This window comes from Opisthorchis viverrini (assembly GCF_000715545.1).
Source record: "Opisthorchis viverrini unplaced genomic scaffold opera_v5_32, whole genome shotgun sequence".
Classification (NCBI taxonomy): Eukaryota; Metazoa; Platyhelminthes; class Trematoda; order Opisthorchiida; family Opisthorchiidae; genus Opisthorchis; species Opisthorchis viverrini.
In genome coordinates, this window is record NW_008751687.1 from 143,439 (window position 1) to 167,243 (window position 23,805).

The following is a 23,805-nucleotide window of genomic DNA, read 5'->3' on the forward strand; positions in this document are numbered from 1 at the left end:
ATGAGGGTTCGGAATTTGTTTCCAAGCTGTCTGTTGTGTTCACTGTTATCTCGAATCTATCCACTATGCGTTTCATTGTTGTACTGTATTCTGCTGACCTGTGATTCAGTATATCTTTCTGCACCGTGTATATGACCGTACACTCCGGAGTGCTTTAACGGGAGGCCCAACGGTACTAGAAATGCATGTATAGCTAGAACTAGCCGACCGTATGTGTGTACGAATTATGTGTGGTACGAGCAACCAGATGTCTGTCTGCATGCATTGTGGGGCTCCACTGTCCATTTGTACCCACTGGAGATGACAGTTATGACCACCCGCTGATGGCCTTAGAAATGTTCCGTCCCGCCTCTCTTGGTCTCCTTTCCCCGGGCTTACACCGGATATAGGACTCGAATATTTGCTCCTTTGGGTTTAAACTTATCACAAAGGCGAATGGCAAGCAGACAGATAAAGGACCCATAGTCCTCATGGTGTGTAAAATCATATTATGAGGCAGTCTGGAGGTATATTCAAACACTCCAAAGGATTGTCTCCTACAGGCGACCCATGAGGTGGGAAGGGTTACAATGTGTAGGCCTCAAACTCCGATTACCCCACGGTTTAGTAACCAGTAGACGTGATTGCTGTTGGACTATCATATATATTTAGATCGGTCAAAAAGGGACGTCCTTCGAACGTCCAACGGTACTGTGTACAGGAGCTGTCTGCCCCAAACCACATGGATAGTCCTCAATACTACCATCGGGTTGAAATGTGGCCGAGCGGATTAAAGGGATGGAAGTCGGCCCTAAGATCCGCTCGATGGGCAATATGTCCCCACTTTTGGAAAAGCTTACGCCTGGACTGCTTTACTGCTTCAGTGCGAACGCCTTTGCTGGGTATTTCAACATGTTGTTTCCATCTGGGGGTTGTCCACCGCATATGCATCGTGTACGGGTTACTCTAGTACCGAAGGTCCCCAATCCAACATCACTGGACTAACTGTTTTTTTACGAATGGCACTTTCCACGTCACTGTCCCTACTGGAACCACAGCGGCAGCAATTTCGATCGAAAAGTCAACAGATAAAATGTTGCAGAGGCGAATTCAGGAACTTCTGAAAACATCGGCCTGACAAAATAACGCACTTAGGGGCCGTACCGCTACCTTGAGAATGAAATTGCCCGGTCGATAAAGCTTCGTCACTGTATGCCCATGGTGTATCGGTTACCATCCTGATTAGTACGGGTTCTGGCCACATTCTAATTTTAAAACGAAACTTGTACTTGATTGGAAGGCTACCAGGGTAGGACACAAAGTGCACATTACGTAATGTGTCTGGAGGTTGCCTCGAACTAATCGATAAGATGAACTGTCCCGTGACGTTCAATAGGGTTCAATTCAGAAATGCTTGCTACCTCACATACTACACAGACCTTGATCGCTCAGGCTCGGATAGGACTGATGGAATACAACTCTTGGAGCAGTCCCTCAATGCCGTTTATAACGAAGCAACTGTAGATGGCTGCGAAAATTTTACGGTAACACCACATTCTGCAGATTTTGCGGTCGCCACGGCTACAGTCTAATCGGAGACCAGTCGAGGCATACGTGGCGTTCAAAAACGATGCCACTCTCACTTCAATCCGTTTTGACGAATTTTGATGACAGGATTCAGCTTTGTACCCTCGGACTCCACCCTTCACTCCCTAGACCCGTGAAGACGCAGATCGTTCCACTCCTTTCCAAAAGGCAAAAGGTGAAAGATTCAGATTGGAGATGCAACACCGTCTGTTACTGCTTTCTCCCCTTTCGACTGAAAAGTGTATTTCGGCACCAGTGACTGGCTACCATCATGAGGACGAAGGGTACGAATTTTTTCCTTGTTCCTTCGTTTTTCGTACCGCAAAACATCGGAACACAAAGTGACTCTAGCTGTTAGGATGCGTCCGTACCGAACGACGCGTCGCAGGTATCAACATCGGTCACTACACGATCCGGGCAGAGGGCAGGTGAGCTTGCCAACCAGGGCATAGGACCAGGCGATCAGGAAAGCGGGTGTGCAAACGGTAAAGTGCCACTACAAGACTGGGTGGGCTCGAACCCTAACCTCATTCTTGCGGATGAACCGATTGAAGTAGTAGACAAATTTATTTACCTGGGCAGCTGTATCAGTCCCGGTGGTCTCGCGAAAGATGATTGGGAAGGCCAGAGCAGCTTTTGTGAACTTACATCATCCGTGGCGTAGGCGTGACATCAACTTCTCTGTCAAGGGTTAAGTTTACAATGCTACGGTGCACTTCATATTACTATATAGATCAGAAACCTAGCCGCTGTGCGCCGAGGACGTCAAAAGACTTTCATTGTTTAACCATTGATGTCTGCGAAGCATTATCCGAATCTGGTGGGAACACCGGATCAGCAATTCCGAAGTACGTCGAATGGTATTCGGGAAAAATAACTCACCCTCGATAGATGAACGGATCACGCTGCACAGGTTGCGCTGGCTTGGCCACGTGTTGCGTATGCCAGTCGACCGACTTCCCCGAAGGGCTCCTTTCGCACAACCACGTGAAGGGTGGAAGAGAGCCAGAGGCGGTCAAACAATGACTTGGCAGCGAAAAGTGAAAGCTATTACCAGCAAACTTAGCTGCGCTGGTCACTTCCGTCTTCCTGGATGGGGACCCCGAGACGGGCCACATCAATGGCTAGAGACATTATCAGACATGGCCCAGTCGCGCCCTCAATGGCGCTCATGCATCAAAGCTATTGCCTTCAATGCGTAGCTCCTTTTCCACCCCCGCTTGACAACCCACTGACAGTACTGGATTTATGCACCATTTTACCAGCTCGCGCATGCGAGCTGGTAACGGTGAACGAAACTGTGGCAACTACAACCAGTGTACGACGAGTACGCGGTTCTTACAGCTGACAATGATGATGATGATGATGATGAGTCGAGACCCCGGGATTGCTTTCGAGCCCCTAACCTTCCGGTCAGTAATTTTCCACCTCAGCCACTGAGCTGTTCATCTGTTCGGAAAAAACTTTCACCTGTAACAGTCTTTCGATGTCTAAGTGCCATGACACCAGAAGGAAGCACGAGAGCTGGGATACTGCCAGGTTGTCCAAGCCTAGACGGGGGAAGTTGAAATGCAGAGGTCGGCTTCGAACCACGGATCTTCCGATCCTTAAGTTAGCGCTCTAACCACTGAGGCGTCTCGCCCCACATTAAGCTCTCGCGAGCTCTGAGGTATCTCAGCTCTCGAGATTCTTTACTCAGAAGTGGTCCTCTGTGTAAATAAAAGAGAATTGGGATCAAAATAAAAACCGAAACCACACGGGTAATGACAAAACCTCAGTTGCGGTCGTGAGACTTCGTCCCTTTTGAAATATAATTTTACCTACTGCCGAAGCGCAACACTGCGTACTTCATGCACGAATCCGAAGTCACACCGAATTACGTTCGGTTTTCCTGCTGTCTGGTCATTCACTGTTTCATGGAGAATATATGCGATCGCTTCTGGACGTTGGGCATCTGGTTTGGCCAGGTTGATTCGTTATCCGCTATGTGAGAGCAGAACAAAGCCACCAAGTGATATTTCATACGTTTCAGAATAACCGTAAACGTGGTGACTTCTAAGCGTGAAACAGCTTCCAGGCACATCTTACTGTATTTTTGTGGGTGTCTTTTCTTTCATCCTCTCCGATCAGCCAGTGTGTTAGCAAACCCGTTTTTTCTAATTGCAAGCATTGCACTGTGCTCGAGATAACTCAGTGGTTAGGGCGCGAACCTGCTGCCCCGAGGTCCATGGTTCTAACCCAACCCCCGCTTTGGTAACCTGGCAGTGTCTCAGCCGGAGTCCTTCCATCCGGTGGCATAGCACCTAGGTACCGAAATGGTGTTACGGCTGAACGATTATTATTTTATTTATTTACTGAAGAGACATACAGCTTCCGTCTTTTCTACTGCTTGGCAATAATCCCATTTCAGCCTTGTCCAGAGAGTCAGTGTGTTGTCGCCAGTAAGTCGCTGTCTTCACCATCCATCCGTGTTTCTCTTTACATACACGGTCACTTCGAACTTCGGCTCACACTTCATACCGAGACGAATAAAGCGAGGTCGTGTAAAAAACGAGTGTCATTTTATGCATACAACCCACTCAGTTGTCACATGGCCTAATTGATTGCACCTTATTTAAAAAAAACTGAACATCCTCATGCGATTGCCAACGAATGCTGCATAGTTCCACAGGTTCTGTAATAAACCCCACCTTCTATTAGACGCGAGGCGCACTTACGAGAAAACCGCATACTACTCGCATACCTCATTGGTAGTACCCGCCGTTACACTGGTATTCAACAGCAGGGATGCAAAACCACCCTACTGTATGTATTTCGATCAGCAAGGTTTGCTCTCCGCTTCAGGATGGCTCATCTACGTCAATGTCTTGGGTGTTGCTATTACTTCGCAGAGAAGCCCTTGAATTCCTATATGGCACTATCCTAGAGGTTTCTTTTTCGAATATCCCAGTTTTTTGGCCTATCATGTAAAATGCTTTCGGGCTATAAATAAACTTTCAAACAGAAATTCGCATGCTACCGGTAGCTTGTTTCATCCCTCTCAATACAGCTCCAGAGGACGCCGAAGTTGTTGGAATGCCGCATCTTTTGATGGAACGCCGTCTGGGAATCCTGTGATTTCAACTCGTTCACCGTAACCGGATACTTTCTTGGTTTCGGATGTTTCTGCTTAGCTGGATTTATCCACTCACTGAAGATTGTTGTTGTCTAACATGAATTCCATTCGCATAATTGGTATGTCTTTTCCTTCTTGTTCCCCAGCCCCTACTGTCATATTATCCGGGCGAAGTCAAATTCACAAGCCTACCTGGAAACAGCTGTTCGTGCATCAATGTTCAAATCATCTTTGATATTCAAATAGTTGGGCCTTCAGGCGACTCGTTTTAATCTGATCTGTTCACTATGTGTGGTATTCTACTGGTGAACGGACGACAGGGCAGGGAGTTGATGCTTACTGCAGATTGGCGTCGCGATAGTGTAGTCCTTGTTCAGGATCCCGATTCTGGGAGTCGGTACACATCGGAATATGTCGGAACGGCCGAATCATATTTATCGGTGGCTCGCAACCCTGGTTTTCCCGTTGTGGAATCCTCAACCAGAGAATGATGACTTCCAAGTGCTCTCAGTTGCCTTTAGACCGTCTCCACTCGGGACGTGATTGAATACTGATCTATTGGTTCCGTTTGCTGTAACCGGGTGAATGTGACCCATCTCCAGCGTATTTAGGTGGGTACACAGTCCGCGGATGCTTACTACGAACAAAGGTTGCCTGCAGTGTGAAAAGGTTTAGAAATTTTAATCGAGGTTTCTTCTTGTAGGTGAAGTCATGGGTTAAAAGGCACTGTACAGCCGTTTTGTCCTCATTTGGAATCATCTACCATGCACATCTTATGAATCGCCAGGGTAATGTAAACCCACAGTTGAATACCAAACCGTTCGGCCACGAGCGCGGGTAAATTCACACCAGAATCGGAAAGCATGAGAGAAAAGTAAACAGGCCGCCGAGCAACGCAAATGAATATCGAGCGTTACTGAAGACTCAGCAATAGCGTAACATGCAATGTACATGAGACACAAACTGGATTTAGAAAATCTGAAAGTTTTTGGGCGGGGACTACGGTCCACGCCGCAGAGACTGATGGCCGAGGCGATGGAAACCGCCAAGAATGGAAAACGTAACAAGCGTGTGGAGAACGGTTTTATATCAGTCGAGCTGACATGTGTGCGGTTATCAGAAATAGGAATCATCTACAGAAGCTGATGAAATTGCGAGGACCAAACCGATCAAAATATTCTACTTAGTCTCACCCTTCACCCAGCTAAATTGTCATAACATTAACAGACCCGTACAGATTAGAAAACCCATGACAGGCGCCCATTGTGAATCGTCAGTTGAGGCACCTTGAACCGGAAGATCAAGGAACCAAACCTGACCACGAAATGAAATGAAATCGTTTAGCTGTAACACCCTTTCGGTGTCTAGCTACCATGCCACCCGAAAGGAGCACGACGGGTAACGTCAAGTCGCTCAGGCATGGACAAGAGAAGTTGGGTTCGAACCACGAACCTTCCAGTGGGATCGTGCGCAAACCACAGCCATTTCGCCCCCTTCACCAATTTAACCGTAAGATTTGGGTACTCACACTAACGAACTCTCAACGCTGATCTAGTGTGCTAATCGGAGGATATCTTGCTGGCTGATCCTCAATCTGCCTTAAAACCTGGTCAACTTAGCCTGACGAAGCTTTCATGCTGTGAGATCACAGCGTTTTCTACTTACAAACCGACTGTTCAACAAGCCCTCCTGAGAATAGTGCACCTTCCTGACTCCAGCAACTAGTCAACACGTGATGTGAATTCCATGTTTGAAAGATGAGTGCGCTAAACCCTGACTACCTGCAAGTTAGTTACATTTCTACTCAGTCACTTGTGGCCGGACGGCTTAGATCCGTTTGGGGGTTCAAATCACCAGTATAATTTATGGCTTGCGCGCTATTGGTAATGCCCAATAAGGGTTGAATAAGTGTAGCGTTTCTCGACCTTCCGGCGTAAATTAACTTCCAGATAGCTGCTGTTCTGTTTGCCACCTTTATCACCTACGAGCAAACGCATCCAAACTACCTATATTTGGACACATTGACATAAATTGACTGGACCTACAGGACAAAATCACAAGTGAAGCAAAAAGTTCCCCAACACCTGTCCACAATAGCTAGATCCCTTATGGTTCTAGCTATTTGCGTTTGAACCGTTTTTCTCCATTGGGAGCCAACGCAACATTGGGGACATTTGTCAAACGCTGCACCAGCCTCCCCTATTTAGCAGCTAATTTCGATTTTGGCAGTCATGCGGGAAGTTGCGTGGGTGGGTGGATTCGATATTTCCCTTTCGGAAACGCTCGGTATATGTTCGAGAACACAAGACCCTGATCACTGTAGGTGGGGTGATGCAAAGGGGAAGTCAGTTTATCTAATATACCTGCTTGTCCATCCTCATCCAAGCTTTAGGAAGTGTGTTGAAGAAGCACTAGTGCATGCGATGTTGGAGAAATTTGTGGGAAGCCTAGCTGCTTGTGTTCAGGATTGATAGGTGCAAAACTTTTCTGAACAGAGATTCAATGGCATTCAGCACATTGTTTTCGTTGGTATCAGAAACTATCACGCCGCAAAATCCATTTGACCACTTCCTCGGTTTCCCGTCTGTCTGTGGCTTAAATTTAGTGATATGGTTGGACAATATTTCTCTGTGCGCCGTTTAGCATCAGCGCCACATGCAAAAACACTATCGTCACAATACTAGTGCTTTACAGACGTGCGATCGCAAAAGTTCTGAGGCGTATCCATTTCTTTCGTTTCCAGTTTGCGTTGCTGGCCGAATTTTCTCATATTTACTTTGCCTTTCAGCCACTTGAGAATTCGATATACTTTCATGGTGCTATTTTTATTAGTGTTAATTAACGGCTTTTCTTGCGTCACTGATTGTGTGCGAGTGAACTCTATTCGCAATTTCCCATTGCGATGCTGTATTGATAATGCAATGTGGGTCTCTGTTCTAGATCCAGTGTTGATTTCCATTGCGAATCCAGGCGGAGATTCGACCCCATCAAACTTGAAGATATAAAAAGCACCAGTTCACTTTCATTTTACGTCCTCGAATAGTGGGAGGCAGAAGCGTGTTCCACGTCAACTTTGCCTTTCCAGGCAACGCAGGAGTAGGTCCAAGGGTGAATTTCCTCGGATCGAGTTTGTAGCAGTTGCAGCTGAAACTACTCCAGCATTAGGTCAAATCATATGCACATCTAGTCGACATCCGATTTCCAAGCAATATCGATCATGTGTGCTAGTCATTCTCCTATCAATTGGGTAATATGATGTCGAGTCGGACGTGCACTGTCCTTGGTTTGGAAGTCTTTCAGTCGCGACGTCATGTTGAAAAAGCATCTGAACTCGGGAAGCACTTAGTTCATTCCTTCATCTCCTTACAATGCTCCTAGTGATGATCTAGTCACTTTGTCGGCACCGATAACGCAGGAGTAATGGGCATGTCCGTAAGCTTATATGGCTGTTTGTGTGGAGCTAAAACGGATCTTGAACTACCTTTCAAATATACCATCCCCGAACCTAGTTATCGAGCTGCCAGGTGGCTCACCGCGCTCAACTATGGGGTGCGTTAGACGCAGACAATAATTTAAAGGCTCAGGTTGGCTCAGCAGAGACTAAGACCTCGAGGTAGCTTAGCGGTTGAGGCGCGAACTTGGTTACCAGAATGTCCGTGGTTCGAACCCAATCTCAATCTCGGCTGCTTCTATCCGGGCTTGGGTGAGCTGGTAGTACTTCAGCCCTCGTGCTTTCTTTGAAGGCTATGTATTGATAGGATGTTGTGACTGAACGATTATGATCATTATTATAAACGGGTGCAGATTATTCTACTGCGGCCGCGCCTTTTTCACCGAGGGCGCATTATTCCAGGATTCAAGGTGCACTACAACGCCCAAGTCCGCTTACATGGGGTTCTTCAATAGATGTCCGCTGATATGCTATGGTACACAATAAGTAAAACCGATTGGCAGGTAAGCATTGATTTCGGTCCAGTGGACTACTGCCGTGATGAAGCGGGAGCGGTTGTTTTCTGCTTGATATCACTTGAATTAATCAGGCAGTCCATTTTCAACACTCTCAAGAGGTTACTGGTGACCCCGAACCTTCCAGGTCTCAGGATAGAACCTCGTCATTAACACTGGCAAACAGTCACCTCCGTTCCCTTTCACATGCACCACATGATTAGTATCGGTTCGACGTAGTGTTTGGCCGACAGTATAGACTTACCGAAGTTGATGGAGGAGCGGTATCTTGTCAAATCTCCTGCTGACATCAATAGAGAGGAGCTTCCCAACGGGTGTGGCATTCGGTATTTTCACCCTTCCTCTTCGCATTTGCCTGCATTTGTTTCTACCAACACATTAGGCAAACAGCATACGCCATTCGGCTGTTTCATTAGCTGCAAGTTTGAGGACTATGATCATCGAACGCGCAATCTACATGGTATTCCTACTCCCCTGTCTAGCGACGTGACGACAACGATATGGACGGGTGTGTGCCAAGTGCGTGCCTTATCACTGATTAGACGCGTATAAACCAGCAGCAGTATCTAGTCAGCTATTGTTTCATCGGGGTAGCCACCATTGATGATCGATGGGTTCGTCGCGTTTTACTGTGAATGTGGTCCGCTGCAAATATCACCTGTTGATGTGCACACTATGCAAGTAGTGTGAAAGTAGACACCTATTCATTGGGTCTACGTAGAGCGAATTTAGCTTTTGCGGTGCTGCCGTTCGGTCCCATGATTCACCACTGACTGGACAATCACGGAGGTTGGAACCACCGCTTATCAGCAGTCAAACTCAATCCTTATGATCTTAAGGTAACGATATTTATGGATGAGCTGTAGAAGCATATGAGTGAGTGACTCCGCCTAGGTGGCTGGTTTCTGCACGGGACCATCTACACTGAGAGCAGACCTCAAGTATACCTATGGGAAGCTGGGGCGCACATTCAGTGAATCAGAGCATTGAAAAAGTTCCGCACGCTTAACCGAATAAAAATACAGGCGTAACCGAAGACGTTGCTGATTTCATTGTTGGGTTTACTTAGGTTTACTTATCAGCAGATATCCTCAAAGAACATTAAACACTGTTGGGTTTTCACTAGCTTCCTGGGCATCGAATTTTTGATGCTAATGTGTTTCTATTCCCCTAAATTCAGCTCTGTCCCATCTTCTGACCAGTTGGTTGTATAACAACCGATTCCTTTGCTGACTTATCCATTGTTATACGTACAGGTCACTTAAGCGAGTGCTAAGAAATTTCACCTACAAATGCGGAACCTGCAAATGATGTCGCGCGTTTGCATATCTCCATTCAGAAATCCCTTGGGAATAAAATTTTCCACTTATCTCGGGTATTAAATTCTCCCTATCCAGAGTTTTGCAGGCCGCACTCAAAATCCCATCAACTAGAACCGCCTGTTTGTATTCCGTACACGCGCAATAGTAATAGGATACAAAAATGATTCCCAAACATTTTGGTCTTATGACTCCGTTCTTTGGTAGCCAGTGGACACCGCTTATTCGCTTCAGTACGCCGCTTATTCACCACTTCGTCATTTTGTCGTCCGGATGAATTCATCATTGTTTTGCGTCGGTGGAACTGGTGGAACTGCTGAAATGAGAACGCTGATTTGTGAGTTGATCTGCATGTCATCCATCCTATTATTATTTTTCTTTTCGGTCATTCGTTTCTAGCCTGAAGGCGAAATTTCGTGATGAACTGTAAAGTTCTCGTTTGTTCTCAGGAGTAGGATGAAAGTACGACGATGCTTCTTGTAAGCTAATGTACTTCGTTGCACAAATTTAAAAACCGCATCAAACATACTGCTTTGTGCAGGTGAATCCTACTGAATGCAAACGGGCGCTTCTGGTAGTTTAAGAAAATTCGAAAATCCTTACCAGATAGCGTTTGGCTCAGGTTTTTGTGAACGTTGGTGACATTCTATATTTATTTTCGTTTCTTGGCCCACAATCGGTTGGGGAAAGCACCGTGATAGCCCGAAACCTTTCCAAAATGGCTGTTCTTTTATTCGCTGAGCTGAGCGTTTCGGATGCAAGCGTTTCACCACCAATCGAAGTGACATCATCAGTGTCTCGTTGTGAAGCGGAGCGTGGCGGTAGCGACCGCCGCTACGTCACACAGATGATCTCTCGATTGATGAAGAAAAATTTGCAACCAAATTACCTGGAGCAGCAAACAAACGAAAAATCACTCGGTTTTCCTGAGCTATCAAAGTTCGCCTTAGTAGCAAACTTTTCGTCGGATTCATTAGGAGTGCGTGGCAGTAACCGATTTCGCCTCGTGTCCAGTTCGTCTGCCCCGCAGTCTGTTGAGCTGCACTGTCGGTGTTTTACTCGTGTGACAACCGTTGGTTGCTGGAGTTTCATTAGTATTGACACCGATAGATGGAAGCCCAAGACTGAGTTACTGCGGTCAGGCTGGTCTGTATAACGAAGACACTATCACGGTTCACGTGCGAACACACCCCTGCTGGTCAGTTAGTCCACCTCACACGTAGGTGGTGTGCGCGCAGTTTACTCATAACCCTCTCCCCGAAGAAACACAGCACCGTCAAAAAACTCAAGGCCGGGCGGTGCCATCATCTCGGCTGAAAAGAACAGTGTTATGAGGCCTGGCAACCATGAAGCTGAGCAGGATCGATGAGTGGTATGAAGTCGGTGATGAGGAACTCGTATAGCGCTGATCACACGGAAGAAGTCTGATTGACGTGTCTGGTTCAGCTTACCTCACGAACAAGATCTTCAAGTCTACACGGTACTGAATTTCACAGTGTCAGTTTTGTTTCATGTCAAATAATCAGTAGTTCCTAGTGGAATTCAGATAGCCTCCAGAGAATCAATTTTCAGGAAATCCGCAGTTGAGAAAGTTCTACACTCGAATTATGGAAAGACTGGGGTGGCCGGAAGTCAGGATGAAATAACCTTAGCAAGTTACTATTGAAACACAAGTTGTTTTGCCATCTGGGTCGTCACGCATCTCATACAGGCGCTGTGTCATGCAGTCTTTGTGTAGTTGACTTGCGTTTTGTCCTGCCGCTGTCCACCGCGGACACTATGGATGGTCACATCACGGTTACTTTTCTAATTAAGTACAGTTGTTTTAGAAAATGACGCGACCATATCTAGGTCGAAGCTTGGAGGAGGGGGACGGGCAAAGTCGTCGCGCAAAGTTCAAGATACTCAGCAGCTAAAGTTCGGTGGTCCATAGTTTAAGACCCATAACAATATGATAAGCACCGAGCTTCCTCCGAGTTCCAGGAGATTCATACACCCAAAGGTGAAAGAGTAATTTGTCTTAGTAGCAAACTTTTCGTCGGATTCATTAGGAGTGCGTGGCAGTAACCGATTTCGCCTCGTGTCCAGTTCGTCTGCCCCGCAGTCTGTTGAGCTGCACTGTCGGTGTTTTACTCGTGTGACAACCGTTGGTTGCTGGAGTTTCATTAGTATTGACACCGATAGATGGAAGCCCAAGACTGAGTTACTGCGGTCAGGCTGGTCTGTATAACGAAGACACTATCACGGTTCACGTGCGAACACACCCCTGCTGGTCAGTTAGTCCACCTCACACGTAGGTGGTGTGCGCGCAGTTTACTCATAACCCTCTCCCCGAAGAAACACAGCACCGTCAAAAAACTCAAGGCCGGGCGGTGCCATCATCTCGGCTGAAAAGAACAGTGTTATGAGGCTTGGCAACCATGAAGCTGAGCAGGATCGATGAGTGGTATGAAGTCGGTGATGAGGAACTCGTATAGCGCTGATCACACGGAAGAAGTCTGATTGACGTGTCTGGTCCAGCTTACCTCACGAACAAGATCTTCAAGTCTACACGGCACTGAATTTCAGTGTCAGTTTTGTTTCATGTCAAATAATCAGTAGTTCCTAGTGGAATTCAGATAGCCTCCAGAGAATCAATTTTCAGGAAATCCGCAGTTGAGAAAGTTCTACACTCGAATTATGGAAAGACTGGGGTGGCCGGAAGTCAGGATGAAATAACCTTAGCAAGTTACTATTGAAACACAAGTTGTTTTGCCATCTGGGTCGTCACGCATCTCGTACAGGCGCTGTGTCATGCAGTCTTTGTGTAGTTGACTTGCGTTTTGTCCTGCCGCTGTCCACCGCGGACACTATGGATGGTCACATCACGGTTACTTTTCTAATTAAGTACAGTTGTTTTAGAAAATGACGCAACCATATCTAGGTCGAAGCTTGGAGGAGGGGGACGGGCAAAGTCGTCGCGCAAAGTTCAAGATACTCAGCAGCTAAAGTTCGGTGGTCCATAGTTTAAGACCCATAACAATATGATAAGCACCGAGCTTCCTCCGAGTTCCAGGAGATTCATACACCCAAAGGTGAAAGAGTAATTTGTTATTTTACTGTGATCGAGGCCACCCATACTAAATCCTATCAGGGAGGTTGCCTAAGATATCTCTTATTGTGGTGAACTTACCTTGGTTTGAAAATGTAAAGCTTTAGCTCCAGAGTTAACGTTTACTAGCTGTCATATCAATGCCTGCTTCTGGATTTTCATGAAAGGGTATCACAGCTTTGTTTACCGGATCATCTAACTAGAGCTGCAAAGTTTGAAGTTTGAAGATGATGTCAAGACGGATCACATTCATGAGCTTGCGAACAAGTCTGTAAGACCGGATCAGGGGAAACATAAACCGAATTCCCACTTTAGAAACAGTATCCTTCTCACCGGAAGCAGAACAAATGCACGTGTGTACTTCCCCGAAAGTGAATCCGTGTCGTATCTTCAGGTGCCGTTAAACTATATCCCATAAAAGCCACCATATCAGCAAACCGAAGAAAGAGACAGCACACTTCAGCATAGGCAAGCAGGTGTGAACGCGGTGTATCAATGTGGTTGTCACCAGCTGATATCATATCATTGGTTCCGTACAATCGAACCTCTAGAACAGCCTCATCAGAGATAGCAACATCAGTGTTGGTGCTGATGCTTCATTGCTGTATACATAAAGCCTTACTTTGAAAAGAAAAGGTGCGTGAAGGAGAGACGTGGTGCTGGCTTATGGCAAGCATTTTCAAAAGCCTATACCTCCAAGTGCTCAGTTAGACAATCTGGAAAGAAATTAACAACACGAAAGCCGCAGGCATCAATTGGCCGCCGTTTCTTGCACTTTCTCAAGCCAAGCGCAGGAAAGGTCACGGGAACTTCATCTTGCAAGGCGTAGTGCAACAACAACACCCAAACTCTTCGTATTCTCTTTCACACCCTTTTGCCAAAACATACTTCGCGGTTTGCGCCATTCTGAAGGAGGGACAGAGAGAGCACCACTCGTCTCGGTAGGCGATGTTTCGGCATGCGCAGTTCATAACCGAGTCGCCGCATTTGATAGTGTCAGATGTTTCCCACGACTGAAGTATCTGCTGCACAACCGAATATCCGTTTTCTAATTATGCCGTTACGAATCCGTTGACGTCATCCGAAACCATCAACACTCGTGAGATATCGGTAGTCAAATATCCGTAGACGACTTAAAGCATCTATCCACACAGGTCATGTCTCGCAACCATACAGTCCTTACTGTAGTCTGGTACATTCGATCCTTGTAACCCAGTAATAAGCCTTTTTGGTGCCACAGGGGAGGTAAATCCTCAGTCGTCATTGAGGCTCTTGAGTTTCTTCCAGTGATTTGAGCAGACTCTGTTAGTCAGAACTAATATAACTACTGAGATCTAAAAAGTTCTTCATGACTTTCAGTACTTCTACTTAAATCGTTAGGCACAGGTTCAGAGACTGCATGTTGTGAAGCATGACTGTGCAAGGTGCATTCCAAAATACGGTATCGAGGTGGTCAGTTTATTCGACGGAGCTTGTGTTTTGTCTTCAAAGATTAGGACGATACCGTCCGCGTACTCCAGATCGACAAGGTTCTCATCAGAAACAATTTGAACACCGAGGTTTTAAGGCCACATTGTTTTGACGACGACGAAGTTAAACGGGGAATAGAGAGAGTGATTATCCGTATCAGTCACGACTTTTTGTCGGGAAGCTTTTAGAGAAAGCTTACGATCCTACTCAGCTTCAAGAAAGTCTGCTGAATCCGTCCATTTTTCATCGTCGAGTGAGGTAGTGACTACAAGTTACGGGCTGCTGGTTCAACCTAGCTGATAGGTGTGAGAATTCAGTTTTGGTATCAGTTGCTAATGGTGTTCTGCTACGAAAATCATGCGGATACTGTAGATTGGTTTCCAGAGTTGCTTATTTCGCATGTCGCATAAATACAATGACACAACAACCTGGAGACAAAATCAAGGGGTAGTGAGGTTGGGACAGTCAGACGTTAGGCAGATCAAAGCAACAAACTTCAATAAAACAAGTCACATATCAAAGCATCAACCCGCCAATCAGAGGATTTATCATTTACTTGATATAGAGAAGTCTTGCCATAAAATAGACCATTTCTGGCCCGCCCCGTATAATCACAGTGGTTTGTGGTTGTTGGTCTGATGGAGTGAGTCAAGAGTGGAGAAAGAAGAAAGGGTTTCAAATAGACGGTCCGAAGCGGAGCAAGGTTGGTATAAAGTATATGTGTTTCCATTGTTAAATGTCTACCTAACTGCAGTCAAGCGCCAGCGGCACGAGATTATCTGTTCGATCTTTTTACTCCAATCCGGGCACATCCCTCATCCTTGCGTGCACCAGTTGATTTTCCCGAATTAAGGTAGTGACACCGGGTGTTTGTCGTTCCAAATATCCTGTGTAAATCAAGCAATTTTACAAATGTGTTTGGCTGAACGGCAATTTGAAAGCAACAGGATGTATCTGTCCAATGTGCTACTCTTTTAGAGTAGAGTGAAACGACTGAAAGCGGTTAATTTATCTCTCTAAGTGAATAGCCAATAATTAGTGTTGAACCAGTGAATGTTGGTTTGGAACATGCCGGGGAAATATCTTCTTTGCAATAAGTGTCACATAATCAGGTAACGAAATTCATTTCTTACCCATGATGTGATTGTCACTAAAATCTGATCAACGGATTGTCACCGATGAACAGGTTTTATACATCTTGCTAGTACAGTGGGACCAGAAAAGATAAACTGAATTTACTTGGCAATCGGTTTTTAAGGCTGGTCATGGTTTGGCGTTCTGCATTTCGTACTAATTGTCGAATCTTGGTGGTTGTTCCAAGCGTCAAACTTGACATTGTCAGTGTTGCAAATGTCCAGTGTAGCTGTCTCCAGAAGTCCAAAAGAACTTGTTGGTATGGTAAACTGACGAGTCCACCAGACAATGCGCTGATGACGTCCCCTCGATTGATGACTAGACATTTGCAAGCTCAGTGAACGGATCAAAAACCACTTAATCAGTTGGCAGTGAAGTACAGGATAAGATCCCTGTTGCCAGTACCAACTTAATTTTTTTCTGGTTACATCTGCCAACCAGTCTACTTCGGATTGAAAAATTCAGTAAATTTTCTTCCAGTGTTCGAGTAAAAGAACCGTTAGGGACATGAGAGAATCTTTCGGTTTGTTGTATGTTTCGCCAACGGTACTTCCATGTGCATGTGATTCGAGTTGTAAGCTGCCGAATGGAACGTGACTTTAACTCCCTAGTTTTGTTGCAATTTACGGAGCCCCGAAAATGCCGTCTGCCTTCAAAACAGCGGTCAGCATGGCGATTCACTTACACTCGTATGCGAAAAATATTGAAGCATTCTAGGGTCCAGTGCATTGAATACAGGTTGGTTTAGTTGAATGTGACCAGAGGTATCATTAAATTTATCAAGATGATCGAAGTTTGTGACAAAATATTACCAGCTGCCTTGTTTTGGACAAAAAGGCTTTGGAAATATTGTTTAGGGCTTGTCTCCTAAATCCGCATGAGAATTTTCACTCAAAGAGGTCTTTATCAAGAAGCAAACGACTGCATGAAAAGAATAATTAGCAAAAAAAGAAATGTAATGCGGTTCGATTAATATTTTCTCGGAGCTCACGAGGATATAACAAAAAAAGAATGTAAAGCCGGTCCATTAATATTTTCTCGGAGCTCACGAGGATATAATCCAGGAGCCGCTGTAAAACAATAAAGGCTTGCTGAAACGTTTGCACGCGTGACTTTATGACGGCTACGATCGTCCGTAAAGAGGCCCTTCTCTGTTCTCTTTTAGAACCACAGCTTTGTGACTAAAATGTTTCAGACCCTGAGGTTTACTCGTAAGTTTCCGACGAATCTTTTTCTGTCAAGCTGGTTGTTGTTGAATCGCTTCCGGCAATCTGGACGATGTGTCCGTTTGTTCTCCTCGCAGTTCTTTGTCCATAACGAAACCTCGGTTGGGAAGACCAAAAATCGAAATCTTTCAGCTGTAACACTCTTCGGGTTATTAGCTGCCATGCCACCCGAAGGAAGCGCGAGGGCTGTGATACTGCCAGGTTGCCCAAGCCTCGACAAGGAAGTCGAGAGGTAGAGGTTGGATTCGAACCACGGACCTTCTGGTCAGTAAATTTGCGCTCTAACCACTTGAGCCATCTCGCCCCAAGACCAAGTGATTCATTCTATGCAGTTTTCTGATTACTCGATGGAAATCCACACTCAGTATTTACACCAGTGCTTTCTATGTTATGCTGGGAACATGTACGAACTTGAAACCAACCACTTTCTTAACTGAAAACCACGTCAACGTTGTCCAGTTGGTCAAGTGAGTAGTCACAATTCAGTTCAGGGTACAAAGTATGGGTAATAGAGGGAGCAGGCCAGTGGCGAAAGTAAGACATCCCTTCCTTCTGCTTCCCTTATCTTCCCCATTTCTTCATATTTACCACATCATTTTCCGCGCTTCAACAGTCAACTGCATCTTAAATTTCTGCATTTTTTACACCGCTGAAGAAGGACGAAATTGACACATCAGGTAGGGGAGAAATTCGACGAAGAGCTTGAAATGTGATCCATGACATGGCTCAATTCCTGCAATTGTCTGGTTTAGTTTGCTGTTGCTATCCTGATGTAACAACTGAAAAATTACATCTTTGTTCACTGTGTTGGACAAGACAGGTGCGATTATGCCGAAATGCAGTAAAGTTTGAGGTACAAATAGATCATCCATTCATTTCGTTCACAAACTGTGCGGGCCCCTTCAGTCTCGATTTTTGTATATCGATCCAAAACAGAAGGACGATGAAATTGTACGGACAAATAAATACCTTGAAGCCAGGAATCGATACTGTCTACTACCGGATAAACCTGAAACTCAGTAGCTGTCTTCACTCATCGGACATTCTACGTTGTACAGTTGCTCCTTAGACGATAAAACTCAAATCTTCAACCATTATCCCGGATATAATTCCATTCATATCAGCATAACATAACTCTATTGTTGAGCAGGGTTTTTCGTGCTACATAGTACAGATAAGCCCACCTGAATAGATCCCCAAGTTTGGTCAGTAGCGCAGTTAATACCCACACACAAACGAAAACGAGGAGGATATGTTTCCCCAGATATTTAGAACACCGTAGTTCTCGAACCAGGAGCAGTACCTAAACTATGATGTGTATCAAACAGGACATGATGGGGCAGGACGCCGATAAGTCGAACAAACTTGTCACAAAGCTCAAGCTTGGGCATGTTCGCCTGTCCAAGAATGACAAATCAGGTACGCCTAGCATGTGTTAGTGATTCTAACATGCTCGCCTCGCGCGTCAGATATCCGGAGTTCAAACCCCGACCAGTACACCCAGGGAAATTATGCAATACTGATGAGGTCAGATTAGAGCGAAACTCAAATCCTCTGCTTTTCACTTTTCATGTGGACTCTCGAGAACGATTGCGAAACAATAGGATGCAGACTGTTCAAACGAGAGTAATGTGGATGAGAATTGAAATAGTTCGCACAGTCGCTAAACCGCGTCCAACTCAGATTCATACCTGTCAGAAAAATCCGTGTACAATACAATTTCCATTTCCGTCAAACGTCCTACGAGGGAGATGATTGCTCCCGCTTCTCCTCCAGCTGTTTCGAAGCCAACCAAGTCGTCAAAGCCCATGATTTCCGCTAACATCTGCCGATAATCGTCATGGTGAAGGCCTCCATCAACGCAGCGAAGGACCGCAAGGGCACGTCACTTCCGACCATCAAATGTTCATCGTCACCAATTAAGAGGTTGATGTCAAGACACTTGGCCCGCACATCCGTCGTGGCATCGTTCATGCCGTTGAGACAGGTGTCCTCCTCCACAGGTAAAAGGGCATCCGGGAGCATCAACGTCGTCGAAAAGAAGGCCGCCGTTGATCAGCCTAAGCCTGTCAAGACACTCAAAGTACCCACAGCTAAGAAACCTGCAGCTCCGATGAAGCCCAAGGCTGCCAAGAATCTGGTTAAGCCGAAGACCAAGAGCCCCTCGAAGCCGAAGGCCCCAAGAAAGCAAAGAATTCTGCCACACCCAAGATCAAGACGCCCAAGAAGCCGTGTTTTGTGCGTACTCATTGGTACGTTAGTACACAGGATGGAATGCTGGTCGTACGATAAGGCATTGATCTGAAGTACTTACAAAGGCTATCATTGAAGCTACTACCGATCAAATAGACTATCTGTATCCGACTACACAACCCAGAACTTGGTTTAAGAGAAGGTTGTGTAAAATTTGGCCAGATCCCAGAAATTTGGTTTTGAGTTCGTTGTTTTACAAAATGGTTTCGCGTTTTCAGGTGAATTTGTCGACTTTAATGAGTTTCACGTATAAAACTCAGGGGTGTGAATGTTGAACCAATCAACATCATCATTCGAACAATCAACTTCAATAAAATGGCATCCAGTGAAGCATTTTCTGCAACCTTCATTTAGTTGCCACAGCATGGATGATTTTCAACGTGTGAACACCAAATCTACTGAAAAGTCTGCGTGTAGTGCACGAATAGCTCCCAACGTATGGGTATGGGCAAAGGGAACGAATAAGGACTTTAATTAGTCAACATTCCGGCAAAAACAGCACTCCCCGGGTTCTTGGACTGGTGTTTTCTGTCAAAACTTTATAGCTCTTTGCTTTCGGCAGATCACTCTTAATTTTTTTCCACTCAGTTTGCTCGTTACCATAATAGCCGTTGATAAGCGGCTTTGATTTTGAGTCCCTTTGTGCTTAATTATTAAAAAATCCTATTGCGGCTATATCCTTATTATTAGTTATATGTTGCAAGAAAAAAACGACCGCAGTTGCATTAGTTATTTGATCATAGTTCGGGGAGATTAGTAAACTTTTACTTGTGTTGACGTACACAAACATCAATCGTTTCGAGATGACATCATACTTTGAGCAAGTAGCTCCTCAAAAGCAGGACTTTACAAGCCAAAGTTATATTAAAATAATGCACCATCTATTGCACCTCGCGTTGGTAGTTACTCACCTGGATTTTTCCTGGAGGCAGTGGAACTATCGTTACCGCCAGCATGCAGGAAACACATTGTTGTCAGCAGTCTATATCAGACATGTATCCAGAGCTATGAGACCTACTGGTTGAACATCAGTCAGCTTTATCATCATTTTCCGGATCGCCGCACCCTACGGTTTTCTTGAGAGAAGCTTAGACTGGAGCATCCATTCTGAGAGAACAGCCTTGGGAAACACCGTACTGTCCCAACACCGACCGACTCCTATCTTTCCTGGGCACTTGTTTCGGCCACACGGCATTTTCATCGTAAGGGAGTTCTTTATTACTGACTAATTTGGAAAATTATGCAAAGCGGTTTCCTTCAAAGTCCCTTATTCATCGCAGCCCTTTAGTTTGTACTGGAAAGTCTACAACCAAAGCAAAAAATCACTTGCTTTCAGCGTGCCATTCTGAGTAGTTTGAACGCAAAGCGCATCACCAGCGCAGCCCATGAGAGTCGCAGTTTGCAGTCCCTCTCCATCTGATCACAGCACTTATGCATCGTGCATTCAACACCTCACACAGGTTTTTCACCCATTTTTTTTACTATACCGAGACAGGTGTACGGCCATGAGCTTGAGTTAAGTACTGCTGTTCTGCTTACTCAGCGATTGTTCTGTGTGAGTACAGGGTCAAATTTCATGTAGTGGCCCTGGGTATCCTCTCAGCTTAAACGTTAAGATTGTTTTGGTGTTTCCAAATCAAACACACTGGTCAAGACTTGTCAAGTTTCGTGAAGAGACAAGAGCTTTCACAAATCATTTGGGGAACTCGATTCTTGCTCAAAAATTTTTCGTGTGCAGGGAATCACTGGGCGTGTTCAGCAACCCTCGCATATGTTGGATGTCAATCCCTGTATGACATGTGAAATATGAGTTTTTACTACGTTTATTGATTCTGGCTTGACTTCATGATAATCCCTCCATTCATTAGCTTACTCCGCTCATGTACTGTTGATCGCATCCGTAACCGCCACTCACCTTGCCGAATAGGTAGTTCCGTTTGCCTGTGTGAATGTGCGCAGCTAACCATGTGCGCTCGTGTCCGGTTTGCTGAGGTCGCCCAGACTCGTTCTTATCAGTTCCATGTAGTCACACCGCCAATCGGCCACGAGACTGTCGTCGGAAGGGACAACCTCTACTGGACCAACATTCCACCCAACGCTGTTTGGTGTGCGGACGTTGACACTACACTCTGCCGGTCAGTGACAGGCTTGTTCACCTGTTGACGCTACGAACGTGGATGATTGAGGTTGATTGCTGTGTATATCTGCTTACCCTCGTGTAAGTAGTATCGCAGACCTTCGAATCCAACTATTCCTTTTGATATTCGGGATTGTCGAACCTACGCGTATTGGGAACCTCAACATTAGCGTTAAGATCCCAAAGTACAGTCACACTGAGAAGCTGAATAAGATTATTTAGAGGAATGTCAGCAAAACTGACGAATTGGTGGTTGCCTATTCATTTCTATATCGGACCGGGCAGCAACAAATTTGAGTAGCAAATAAACTTTAACTATCCGAGCTTCAATGCACAGAAGTTCACCGGAAAATAAACAGTGCAACTTTGGCTTTTGATGGTCAAATAAAAAGACTTTGTCGGATGAAACTTAGATGTGCTTATCTCAGGTGGATAACACTATCCTGACAAAACACGCTACTCCTAAGGCTGCTGGATGCATTTCGACAACCCACGACCGGCTTCTTCAAGCTCCTTAGGTAGGCGCAGTCCCTGACATTTCGTCAACCTTATTTTCCAGATGAACTGTAAACTGTAAGCGATTAGAGAACTACACTCTTTTACAGAGTAAGTTGGTCTTAACGGGTGACGCAAATGGAATTCGGCTGAATCTCACAAAGAACACTTAGATTCGTTATGCCTAGTTGAAACTCAGGATGTGAGATAGTACGAGGTGACGGCAAACTACAAGGGCTATTATACCCTAGGACATCGTCTAAAATACCTGCATTATCTGTCCTGTCTCGTTTTCCGCAATTTTTCTGCCGTTTCCTCTCTTTTGTGTAATTCCGCAGTCCTCATACTGGTTAGAGTTCAGGCTTTTCATATCATATAAATTTTCGATGTATCGAAATATTGGTGGATCACGTGCGTTTACCTGTGGTTGATCAGATGGCCGTTAATCTGTTCACCGAGCTTCGCAAACTCTTCGTCCTCAGTAGAAATCGTTACTGTGCAGTCGAGTGGTATTTCCTGCTTATCTGCCTGCGTTCAAATAGTTTTTGAAGAGTACCTAATATCCCCTTCATATGACTGGCCAGTTGTTGTATACACTGCTCGTAGATTTACGGGATCCTTCGCGATTTGCGCTGCTTCGTCATCCGTATATTCCTTTGGTTTGATGAGTCGCCCACTTGGGGTTTTTAAGTCTGCTTCTCGATTAGTCCGTTTCAGGTCTGTGTTGCGTTGTGGTCTTCTTTCCTTGAATTCTGTTGGTCGTTGTGGCAATCACTATTTTTGTGGTTTCTCCCGATCGGTCCTTTCTTAGTTTTTATCGCGGTTTCATCTTCTTGAGTTTGATGGTCCAGTTGCATATCCCTGGTATTTTGATCGATTACCAGTATTAGAGATTTTTACCCTTTTATATGAAAATAAAAACTTGATTGTTTCGAAGAATCTCACCGTACTCACTACGACCGAAATCGAACAGAATATGCTCTGTACGACGTTTAGTTGGGCTTATTACGGCCACTCACAGTGACTGAAAAAATTTGAGTAACCAAACTGTCCTCTGTCTGGATATTTTTTATCGGTTATGCTTCGGATTCCTCTTTTGGCCATTCGATTTGATGGGTTCTCAAGAAAGAACTTATGCTGCACCAATCTCCAAGCTGGTCAGTGCGTCCACAGTGCGTCCAGGGCAACTCGCAGCAGCTGAGGTAGAGTTTGTCCTTATTGTTGGTGTGCTTCAGGTCACTCGGTTTTAGTTCGGGCATACTGTAAACTTCACGCTGTGCCACATACAAAAGCCGCCTGAAAAAACATTCATACGGTTTCAAGGTTTCATGCCTGATAATATCGCACCGACAGCAAGAAAGTTGGCCGGATACAAATAAGCTCTACAAACAGGTCTGTTTTCTGTTTGACCCAAACCGAAGTGTTCCGGATTGTGAAAAACATGTTCCAAATTCGGAGTTCGGTAAACAGAATGATTAAATGTTTTACTGAGCTGTTATGCGATTTACGCGCTTGTTTGTGAATGCAAAACACTGTCATAAAACAGAGATTCGGCTTGGAGTCATCTGAGTCTCCCGTGAAAAACATATCTCTATACAAACGAGTGTATTTAGCGAAGAACGATGGTGCTCCTGTGCGATTTATGCAGCGGTTTGTGAATGTCGGAAATGGGCCCAAAAAGTTTCGTTTCAAGCATACCACGGCGACTGAGTTCGACTGGACACTGTGGCTTTTCAATGGAAAGGGAACACAAAATCAGACCTTCAATCTTAGAAACACTTTTTCTGTTTCCAAGGCCGAATCTCATTAGAAAGCCAGAGAAGGAGACAAAGACTGTGGGACGTTGGCAGTTTATTTTTGCCTCTTCACATGCAATACCAAAAATCATCAGCTGTACATCATAACTAGGAATGAATCGCAGTAGAACAGAGCCAGTCAGTCCAGTGGGGTCCGATTCATAGATTCAAGACTAGCTGGCAGCTAGTCTCAAACTGTTCTATGCATACAGGCTGAGTCAATATTGATTAATCGTT

The 23,805-nt window shown here is 45.2% G+C and overlaps 2 protein-coding genes across 2 annotated transcripts in view; both read left to right on the forward strand.

The window, feature by feature from the left end:
- The window catches only part of T265_02496 (hypothetical protein), a gene marked incomplete at both ends in the record, with an annotated part of 27,731 nt that extends 22,866 nt beyond the window's left edge, over positions 1–4,865 (forward strand). Inside the window, one exon of the mRNA XM_009166759.1 lies at positions 4,616–4,865. Coding sequence (XP_009165023.1) covers positions 4,616–4,683 — 68 coding nt within the window. The remainder of the gene's footprint in view (positions 1–4,615) is intronic.
- A 103-nt stretch (positions 4,866–4,968) lies between these two features.
- T265_02497 (hypothetical protein) lies at positions 4,969–5,172 on the forward strand (the record flags this gene model as incomplete). The annotated part of the gene is made up of 1 exon (XM_009166760.1): positions 4,969–5,172. The coding sequence occupies one exon, from the start codon at positions 4,969–4,971 to the stop codon at positions 5,170–5,172; it is 204 nt and encodes a 67-aa protein (XP_009165024.1).
- Positions 5,173–23,805: the final 18,633 nt, after the last annotated feature.